The 11,285-nt window shown below is 29.8% G+C and overlaps 1 protein-coding gene across 3 annotated transcripts; it reads left to right on the top strand.

Annotated features, from left to right (window-relative positions):
• The first annotated feature begins 2,959 nt into the window (after window positions 1–2,959).
• LOC109793215 (rop guanine nucleotide exchange factor 14) lies at window positions 2,960–10,717 on the top strand. Of its 3 annotated transcripts, none has more exons than XM_020352680.3 (8): window positions 2,960–3,118; window positions 3,998–4,161; window positions 7,197–7,586; window positions 7,687–7,841; window positions 7,933–8,007; window positions 8,377–8,646; window positions 9,213–9,560; window positions 10,263–10,717. In XM_020352680.3, the coding sequence occupies exons 2-8, from the start codon at window positions 4,086–4,088 to the stop codon at window positions 10,611–10,613; spliced, it is 1,665 nt and encodes a 554-aa protein (XP_020208269.1). In that variant the 5' UTR covers window positions 2,960–3,118; window positions 3,998–4,085; the 3' UTR covers window positions 10,614–10,717. The 3 variants fall into 3 exon arrangements, with proteins under 3 accessions (XP_020208269.1, XP_082931359.1, XP_020208270.1); XM_083075233.1 differs by lacking the exon at window positions 2,960–3,118 and adding an exon at window positions 3,444–3,560; XM_020352681.3 differs by lacking the exons at window positions 2,960–3,118; window positions 3,998–4,161 and adding an exon at window positions 6,634–6,999.
• Window positions 10,718–11,285: the final 568 nt, after the last annotated feature.

The raw sequence follows: 11,285 nt of genomic DNA, 5'->3' as shown, positions 1-11,285 counted from the left end.
ATAATTATCAACCTTCACATAGGGGTGATGATGAATGAGCAAGAGGTGGCAGAGTATATAAACTTGAAAGAGGAGAGCAAAAGTGAGACAAGATCGAGAGAAAGAAAATGAGATAGAGCACACGATACCAAATAATGAAAATGGTGCTCAGAAATTCAAAATCAATCAACAAAACCAAAAACCAATTTTGTTGGTAAACCACAAAATTAGTTACAAATGTAATCAATATTTTTAGTAACATACAAAATTGAATCTTTTTAACTAATCTTATTTGCCTACCTTACAAAATTGGTTACTCATGTAGCTAATGTTGTAGATGCTTATAAAACGGCTTATATTAAAACCGATTTTAAAGGTGCTTGCAATAATTAAAAAATTTTCACAACATTTACCTTAAAACTAGTTCCAATTTAACTAATTTTAAGGGTCCAATTTCACCTTTTTTGCACCAGTACAATCTTCAAGATCTTCTGATTCGTTTGATTGTTCCGTCTATGAACCCAAATTTCTTTCTTACTCACAATGAATTCAATTCTTAGCCAACCCACTCATTATAATTTTCTCCTTTCAATTGAACCTACTTCATAAGACTTCTTGGTTTGTAGTGATGTCAGATGAAATTTTCTTCTTTGACATTATTATATGTTCTTGTTTCCTTCCTCAATCATTATGGCAATGATACACTTTTCAATTACTGTATAAAGAAGAATTTGCGGTGTAATTCTTATCTTTATATTATTGTATCAACAAAAAATATATACAAGAGTGTACATAAAAAGTTACCTTGCTAATTATGCCTAAAAAATCTATACAAATTGACACAATATCATAAAGAGGATAATTATAGTAATCATAGCATACAATAAGTTAATCTTAATAATAAATAATAAAAAATCTCACAAGATATCAATAATAACATGTGAATTGGCCCCTTACCCTAAACTTATTTAGTAGCTTTATTAGTTGAGGATAGTTGTAATGAGTCTTTTAGCATTCATAACAAGTCAATTGTTTCCTCACCCGTTCATCTCATCCCTTGTGAATTACTAGCATCACGTTTCTTACTAAATTTTGCATTTTTGCACCATTGATAGTGGGTTTATGATAAAACAGATTCTTTCGAACTCAACTAAGTTTTTAGAATAACAAGCGATAAATGAGAGATTTTAAGAAATAACTTTGTTGATAAAAATTTAAAAGTTAATTTGAACAAATTTCATAATAAATACTTATAAAATAGAAAGAAAAAAAAAGAATCAAGAGAATAAATAAATAAAATTTTTACTAAAATTTAAAATCAACTTTATCTCCTTATTTTTTTTCTCATAAAATTATCTATTTAATTTCTACATAAATATTTCTAAACTTAATAATACCTCATTCTCATATTATTATTTTTAGACTTTTTTTAGCATTTTTATTTTATTTTATCTATAATCGATGTTTTTAAAATTTTAAATTTAATTATTATTTTTCTCGCATATATCCATATTTAATATCCACGATGAGTACTGCAACATCAAAAGTCAAAGAATTTAAAAAGGACATTTTAGTTTAAATATAATAATATTTTATTTTCCTCAAATATTTCTTAATTTATGCATTAACACTGAGCTAAATGATTTTTACAATAAAATTTTATATCAAGAGAAAAAAAGAAAGATGTTTGAAATGTAATAACTAATAAAATTGAAAAAGATAAATTAAAAAAGTTTATATAGTTCATGTAAAATAAATAAGTTTTAATTTTGACCCTTGTGAATATATATATATATTTTATCCTTTTAAAATTTGTAAAAAAAAATTTGATCTCTGTAAAATAAGTAAATTTTGATTTTGTTCTTTGTAATTTTTTTTTTCTATCCCCTAAAATTTAAAATCAATATTTTTGGCGATGAATAATTTATGATGTCTTCATTTTAAAATCTTTATAGATAGAAGCCATAAAATATAATTGAAAATGCAATCTATATTAAAATCAATTATTATTTTATTAAATTCACAAAAACTTAATTAAAATATTATAAAATATCATTTTAATAATAATTTTAAAATTTTACAATATATAAAAATATTAATAAAAATTTAATAATATAAATTTTATCTTATATTTAATAAATATTATAAAAATATATTAACAATATTTACTCATAATTTCAATTTTTTTAATGTTGCTAAAAACATATCTTATTACAGTGAGTTAGTAATAGTTAAGTCCAAATCTTTTTACTGCCCCCTCAAAGTATTTTAATCTGACCATAGAAAAACTTCAACAGTAAAGTTTTACATTTACATAAATCTATGCGTTACAGACTAATTTAAATTAAAAAGTCAATCCGTAAAAAAATTTAATAATTCTAAAATTCTTTAATATGAACAACATATTTTAAATTCAACCTACAAATACATTACAATTTTTTCTCTACCCAAACGCACATTAACTTTTTAATTTTCAAATGCAAATAAAAGATCATGAGAGTAAATTGGAACTAGGAAAATTCAATTAATAACCTGTACGGGAGCGACATTTAAAGCATTTATTAGCGTAATTTTTAAATTCAAACTCGGAAAAAAGAAAAGAAGATCGAAATTGAAAATAGTAATGAATTCATTGAATTGATTACCAATTAAATGAACCAAAATAAATACTGCTCGTCCACGTGGCACTCATCCAACACGTTTAATTTTGAAATCCACACAACAAAGTGATTCGGCCTTCGAGAATCGAGATCCAAATACGGCACCATCATTGGGCCCTAGGCCCTATACCCCGGGCCCACCATAAAACCCTGCGCCCCACTATCGCAACCGTTGGCGCAAACCAGAGCGTCATCAGGCACCGGGACCCGCTAATCGAACGGCCCAGATTCAGCGAAGACGCTCTTCTCTACGTTACCCAATGCGCCGTGTCTCTTCTCTTCTCTTCTCTTCCATCACTCGCTTGCGTTTATTAAATGCACTCACCCACACACCATTACTCATTCTTCTCTTCTCTTCTCTGTTTCCGCTGACAAATTTAACATGTTCGAAATGCCACTGAAGCTTTCAACTTGAACTCAACAAAAAAACAAATCACAATGCTCTTTCGTACGCAAGATCCAGCGTTTCACTAGCTCAGGTACTTCCACTCTTTGCCTTCACCAACTTAAGCCATTCCAACTCCTTTCATTGTACGCTGCGTTTCGGTTCCGCAAAATATGTCGTTTTTGTTTGTTATGTCGCACGTTGTTTTTTTCGGTTGGAGTTTCGTAGTTGGAAACGTTTGTGAAAAAAAAAAAAAAAAGAAGTTTCATGCAAAAGTAATTATTATAGGAGAAAATGAGGGAATGAAAAGGTCGAATCTGCGTTGCACATGCTGCTGCATCGGACCCTTCCCTTGCTTTCTAAAGCTTTTTTGACCATAGCTTCAAAAAGTTACCATGAGTCCTACTTTTTATCAAACAGTGTACCTTTTTGTATTTTTTAAATTTTCATCTGAATTTAATGACTCTAGGTCGTGTTTATAATGAAACATATCCAACTTCAACCTTTGTTTCACATACCATTCATGTTCGTTCGAGGTAGGTCTTCACATGTAGCTTTATTTAATTTTCCTTTTTCTAATAATAATAATCTATGAGTAGATGTATCTATATTCTATACCTATAATACAAAGATTATAAATATTTTTTTATGTACATACTTTTTAGACTATTTTACCTTTTTTAATCATTTTTAATTCATTTGCATAGATATTCTCTAAATTTTTCTCACATCATAAGTAATCACTTTGTTTATAAGTAATCGTTTGTTAATAACTCCTTTCTATCATATAATTTTTATTATTTATTATTTTCAAAAATAATTTATGGAGTCACCAATTTTTATTTTTTTTACACAAGTAATGTATAGCATATATTAAGTTAGAGGTGGGGGTATAATCGCGTTTTGTAACCTTATTTTGAGTATTTTGTTTTATGGAGGAGAAAATTAACTTTTGGATATTGTTGGTGGACAGTGTGATAGTTTTTGAAACAACAGTGAGGCTTTTAGTGAAGGCTGAATTCAAAGCATTATCAAAGTGTTGAGGCGACAGAGAGAAAAGGATGTCGGTAATGAGAAAAAGACTCGCTTGTTGCACAAAGGAAACCAAAATCAGTGTTGATTTTGATGAGCCAAACAGTAAGTCCTTACTCCCAATTTCACTCTTGTGTCTGTAATAAAAGCATTACTTCATTATTATGTTATTCACTAAAATATGTTTTTGTTTCTATAAAAAAAATATTTTGATGATTTTAATGGGTTTGTTTTAGTCTTTTAATTTTTAAATTTGAATTAGTATGATTTTTTTGGAATAATGTTTTTTTTTTAATTTCAAAGAACATATTTTTTTTATTGATTTTGTTTTTGTTACAAACGATATAACAAAGCAAAACGGAAGAAGAAAAAAATGCAGGAGAGTTAAAATCAGTTATCCCCAAAATATTATTAATTAACTATTAACTATGAAAGAGCTGCTCAGTTATTAAGTTCAAAAATTCTCCAAGTTGAAAATTGCGTATTTTTAAAAGGCTTAATTAATTATCCTTAAAATCAATTGAATTATATCATATATAATCCATCATACTTTCGATTAATAAAAAGTAATTAATGTCTTAAATTCAGGATTAACTCGTTTGATTAATGTTCGAATTTCATCTTTTGACACTAAAACTCTCATTTGAATCAAATTAGTTAAAGCTAAACTTTAAAACACTGATATATATATATATATATATATATATATATATATATATATATATATATATATATATATATATATAATCATACTTTGAGTTTCAACCCAACAATCAAATCAAGTGTGGTTACGTGGTGATTGAATGTGAATAGTTTCATTTGCTGGTCTTTATTAGTAATTAGAAATTAGTAATTTTACTTTAAAAAGAAGGGTCCACCGAGGGTGAAAATGATAAATATGTTGAGACTTGAGAGTACACCAATACCATTAACCAAATGTAGATCTTTCGACTTTCCACTGAGTGTCTGACATCTGTGCTTTTGTTTTTATATTAGTATATCAAGTCTAAATAAATGAAGGACAGATTTGAATTTGAAATTTGCCGTTTTTCATCGGTTACTTATAATTAAAATATGAATATTTTCAGCGATATTTCACTGGGTTTGGTATTTCCCTATTTAGAGCGATATTGATATTAATACTTGTCCTACAGCTAGACTCATTATAATATAAATAATCTTAAAAAAAAATCTATTTTCTTTTTATGGGTTTTCTTCTTTTTTTTTTTTCTCGTGTATAATTTTTTTTTCTTCACGGGTTTTCTCTTTTTCCTGCTTGTACAAAAAATACTTGCATGCTTCATGAAATAAGCTCTTTTTACTCTTTTTTTTTTTTTAAAGCAAAAAAGAAAATGGTATTGCCAGTGCCATTCTATTGAAATTTCTTGTTTGATAAATGGGTTAGTCTTAAAGAGTCAAATTATATATATATATATATATAATATTGGGAAAAAAATATCGTATATTAGTAGAATTTTAGAACCTAACTATAGCTTGCTAATTGTTGCTACATATATAAAGAACACAATCTTTTTCATTTTATTTCCAACTCAGTTTCTAAAATAAAATTCTCATAATTTTTAAGACTCATTAAACAACACTAAAATTATTACTTACTTTTGTGGGAGGAAAAAAACCATCGCACTCGTCCATCTGGGTTGGGAAGTCATGCTTCGGGAATATGTTTAACAAAAAGAGGGAAAACGAAGTTTTCATTTTCTCTCCGTTTAACTATTTTGGTGTTGGAAAATAATGTTTTTATTTGCCTTATGTATAGTTAATACTTTTTTATTAACAATTGTAGAAACAACACTTTATTTTTAGTTTTATAATTTCGTAAAAATGTGGTATAAACTTATTAAATGAACCATCTATAAAAATGAAAGAATGCCTTTTCATGATAGAAACATTAATTTAGCAAAAAATGAAAAACAAAATTTTGAACTATTTTCTTTCTATTTGTTTGAGATCCATGTGTGGGGACTCTCTTTTCTTCTTTGGGTTTTACTCATCTCTTGTCCTTAATGTTATTATTGTTTTTATTTGTTCCCATTTGAATTGGAAGCGGTTGTCGTGTCCCAGTCTGTCATATCATTGGGAGCTTCTGTTTTCCATTCGGTATTTTTTGTCTCACATGAAATTGTTCAGTTTGGGTGATTCATGTACTCAATTTTCTCCCACACAACAGAAGATTTTCAATAGCCTAGAAATCAGGCTACCCAATAAAACTCCAAGAACAATAATATTTTTATCATTTTAAAATGTTTAACACGTAATATAGGATTTGTAATTCTAACTTTCCAAGTCTAATTTGGTCAGAATTGGAATTTGTTTAGAATTATAATGCTTATATTTGGGTTATATAGTAATAATCAGTTATTGACTTGAGTAACATCTCCAACACACTATTACCCTAAATACAAGGTGAATGCAGAGTTAAAAAAAAAAAAAAAATTGCTGATGTACAGATGCATGTGAGTACATGTGCTACATCAACAATGTGGACAAATTTGACCGATTGTTATGCCCTTCTCTCTGGTGTGAATCTGAGAGGTGCAGTTGGTGTGTTATCTGGCACAGGTTTATGGAAGTACATCGTAATAACAATGTCATAGACTCTTTTGTCTAAACAATTCACCGGTTTATTAACAATCGGTTTATCAGACAAACAGATATAGTTTAAATATCAGAGATGCAAACAAATTGTTCAACACCGACAAGGATGACATATATTCTAGTCAATGTTGCAATGGGTACATTGATTTGTTAAGAAGACCACTAACCAGCAGAGATGTTTGACCTTGTAGTGGTGAAACGTTTATAAAATTCATCAGAATATCCGTGAAGAAGTGTTGAAATCTCATATAGTAATCATGCAAGAATGAGAGTAATAGAAAAACTCTATAGTACTGAAGATCCTACGTATTTGTGTCACTTTTTTGGGTGTGTCAACTGTTGCCATCTTCCTATAGTACTTTAGTTGCAGCTTTACATTGCTTTGTTTTTCCAACATCAATGATAATATATTCATACATTTTTGACATTTAGAGTTAGATATTCATTTCGTTCTTGAGGATTTGGATTTTGGCTATACAGCTAAATTTAACCAAAGAAAATCATATGAACTTATAATGTTTCAGGGGTTATGACATTTAATGGCCTTGAGAATTGCATTCCGGATAATCAATCTTATGGAGATGAAAGCAGAACGAGTAGAGGAGATGGATGTATAACTGATTCATTCAATGATGATGACTCCAGCTGTTCATCCAGTAAAGATGGTTTTGGATCATTCTCTTCAAAGTGTTTGACCATGAAAAGAGATGAACGAGGATTGGAAGAGTGGGAACTCTCAGAAAGTCCTCAACATTTTTATGTTAAAGAGAAGCCTGCTTATGAACTCCCATGTTCAGAAGTAGAAGCCATGAGAGAAAAGTTTGCAAAGCTGTTGTTAGGTGGTGATATTACAGGAGGAGCTAAAGGCCTCAGTACAGCTTTAGCACTATCTACTGCCATCACAAACCTTGCAGGTTGGCTCTAAGTGCATTTTTATTCTATGTTTTGGTTTCATTGCATTGATAAGTACATGTACTTTATGGTGAGCCAAATTCTTTTAAATCCTATATGCAGTGACAGTTTTTGGTGAGTTGTGGAAATTGGAACCTCTATCTGAAGAGAGGAAGAGCAAATGGAAACGAGAAATGGGTTGGTTGTTGTCTCCTACCAACTATATGGTTGAGTTAGTTCCTGCTAAGCAAAATGGTGCCAACGGTGGCATCTTTGAGGTATATTTCATTTGAACTGAAAAGGAAAGGGTGGAATATTTTCAGATGTATAACATTGCAGTAAAATAATGTAGCAACTATCTTTGAACAGATAATGACCCCAAAAGCTCGTGCAGACATCCAAATGAATCTTCCAGCACTTCAGAAGTTGGACTCAATGCTTATTGTAGGTCATCTCTTCATTCTCATTTAAGGCATGTTTGAAGAAACTTATCAAGAAGTACTTTTAGGAGAAAAAAATAGAAAGAAAATCGAAATAAACTTCTTTATAAATTAAAATTAGTTTATGCATAAGTTAAAAATAAAATTTTAGAGAAGCTAATATAAAATTTTAGAGAAGCTAATATGAGAGAGTTTCAACAAATTAGCTTATGTATAAGTTAATTTTAGTTTATAAAAAGCTTATTTCATTTTTACTATCTATTTTTCTCTCTTAGAAGTGTTTCTGCAGAAGTTTATCTAAACATGCCTTGAAACCTTGAAACGTTCTTTTACTTATTAGACTGATACATCTTTATGGTGTTCTGGTTGACAGGAAACACTAGACTCAATGGTGCATACTGAGTTTTGGTATGCAGAGGAAGGAAGCAGGTCAGAAGGGAGGACCACAGGTGGAAGACAAAGCAAAAGATGGTGGCTTCCATCACCTCGAGTACCAAGAACTGGGCTTTCTGATATTGAAAGAAAGAGGTTGCTTCATCAGGGAAGGGTAGTGCACCAAATATTCAAGGCTGCCAAAGCTATCAATGATAACATGTTGCTTGAAATGCCCGTCCCGATGATAATTAAAGATGCACTTCTGAAGGTAATCGATTTTGAGGGTTTTAATTTATATGCCTTTAGCCTCAACCAAACTTCTCTCCATCATTGATGGTTAGTATTCAGGAAGCAAGAAGATAGCAGCAAAATGGGATAATTTGCGTTGAAACTATTAGATACAAACAGAGTTCCAAATCATTAAAATAAGAGAATTAACATGAGTTTTTAAATACATGCATAATCTCTATAAATACAAGGTCTTTTAAATAATAACCAAAATATATACATGAGGTTGTAAGTTCAAAGTAAAAAATATCATATCAATATGGAAACACGTGCGAATCCCCTTTGAACAACAAAATAACACAAAGACCTTGATAGTAGAGTAGGGTTTAAGGTGTGTAGTATGATGCATATCTCAAATTGACCTGTAATGTTGGCTTGATTTTCATGCACAAGAAAACTACATGTTGACTGCTTGAGATATCCCAAATCATGAAGATTGTTTTTGTAATAAAGACATATAACAATAATAATGCTAGGTTGTTATATTTTAATGTATCTTGATTTTCATTGCATTGTTTGTTATCTAAGTTTGTTTCTATGTTTCAGTCCGGAAAGACAAGCCTTGGAGAGGAACTACACAAGGTTCTGATGGCTGGATCGAGCTCTGAAGAAGAAATGCTTAAAGCTCTCAATTTGGAATCTGAACATACTGCCCTAGAGACAATTAATAGATTGGAAGCTGTTATATTTTCATGGAAAGAGAGAATTATACAAGAAAATAGTGACAAATCGCCAGTTCGAACCTCATGGTCTTTCATGAAGGACCCTATGTCAGGTGTGGATAAGATGGAACTTTTGCTGGACCGAGCAGAAACACTTTTCAATCTACTTAAAACCAGATATCCAAACCTTCCTCAAACGTTTCTGGATGCTGCAAAAGTTCAATATGGCAAGGTGAGTTTCATGGTGATTGATATATTTCATTGTCATTCTGAATGGGAAACTTTTGTTAATGTTTTTGTTTTACCTACTTCATTTACGACACTAATATTTTCTTCTTCCCCCTACAAAATGGAAACTTCATGTTAAATTAACTCATGTCTACTTAAAAATAAGGTGTAATTGCATTTTTTGTCATCAAATTTTATGATTTTGTGAACTTTTCTCACCGAATTTTTGTAATTGTACATTTTCTCTTTCAACTTTCAAAATTTCTACATTTTTTTATTTTGTTGTTTGACTGTCTAACATTGATAATTAATCGTGACGTGACACATTAATTGTTACTATGATATATATATATATATATATATATATATATTTATTTATTTATTTATTTATTGGCATAACATAATATATTATATCAACTGTTAACTAATAAAGACATATGACTATTTAATAAAATGATAAAATGTGCAAAAGTTTTAAAATTAGGTAACAAAAATGTGTAATTTCAAAAGTCAGGTGGTAAAGTTCACAAAATTGTAAAATTTAAAAGACAAAAAGTGCAATTAAACCTAAAAATAAGTTAGATAAATAGAAAAGAAAAGGACAGGTATCTAAGTTGTCTACAACAAAGTTTTTCCTTAATCAAGGTGTCAAATTTGTGGCAAACATGTGGAGGTAATATTAATTTCTTTCTATCTACTTTTGTAGGATATTGGGCATGCCATTTTGGAAGCATACTCTAGAGTTCTTGGAAGTTTAGCCTTCAGCATACTGTCTAGAATAGGAGATATATTGCAAGAGGATGCTTTAAGCAATCCCAATTCACCTATTTCTACAACAAGTTGCTCACCTGGGATAAATCCTCCTGAAGCTTGGGTGGTTGGTTCACGTATCAGGCACTCATTAATTGATAAGATGAACGAGGCAGATGCACAAAATTGTGATTCTAGTTGTGGTAGTAATTCTGATACAGGACTCTCATCTACTGAGGCCAAAGCCAGCTCTGCAAGTGCCACCCCAAGCCGTGGTCGATTGTGGTGCATTGGTAGAGGCTTGTAAAAATGTGTGGCTTTCAGTAGTTTTCTTCTGTAAATGTAAAATTATTGGTATTAACATATGAGCGGTATGAATAGAGATGCAAATGGATAGGTTTGCCATATAAATTTTGGGTGCTTTTCTTGCCTAGGAATTTTGTATCTTTTGCAAAATTCCAGTGGTAGGTGGTGGTTGTACATCAGAGTTTCTTGATGGCCAGGCTAACAATTGAATATTTCAATTACTTTCATTGCACTATTGTTGCTGGTAAAATTTATAACGAATTTTATACATAATTTCAAATGAAAGCAATATATTCTTTTAAACACTTTTTAATTAGTTAAAATTTATTGAAATTAATTTTGATGGGCTTCATATCTTATTTAATGTTTCTCTCTTCATATTTTATAATTTTTATAAGTTCCAACTCATAAGAGTATTAAGAAAAGTGTGTTGCTAATGTTTATTTTTTAAAAATTATAATAAATTTAACTAATAATACAGTGTGATTGAGTGTGTCTTCTAACATTTCTTTTAAATCATAACCTAGTTGTATCAATAGATTGTATTTGATTAGAGATTTGAGATTAGAATATTTCACTATCACAAGTTTCAACAACTTAAAATTCTTCATGCATTTATTCTTAATTTTTTCTCTTCAAAATCATCTTGGGTCATATCAATTATTAATTTTTT

The sequence above is a fragment of the Cajanus cajan genome, chromosome 5 (genome assembly GCF_000230855.2).
Source record: "Cajanus cajan strain Asha chromosome 5, NIPB_CcT2T_4, whole genome shotgun sequence".
Taxonomy (NCBI): Eukaryota; Viridiplantae; Streptophyta; class Magnoliopsida; order Fabales; family Fabaceae; genus Cajanus; species Cajanus cajan.
The sequence above is the reverse complement of the archived record's forward strand: the minus strand, read 5'-3'. Positions and strand labels throughout refer to the sequence as shown.

Coding starts and splice junctions, on each gene's coding strand:
- LOC109793215 (XM_020352680.3), top strand. CDS start 4,086: ATGTCGGTAATGAGAAAAAGACTCGCTTGTTGCACAAAGGAAACCAAA. Junction 8,008..8,376: donor AGTTGGACTCAATGCTTATT/GTAGGTCATCTC, acceptor TCTGGTTGACAG/GAAACACTAGACTCAATGGT. Junction 9,561..10,262: donor CAAAAGTTCAATATGGCAAG/GTGAGTTTCATG, acceptor CTACTTTTGTAG/GATATTGGGCATGCCATTTT.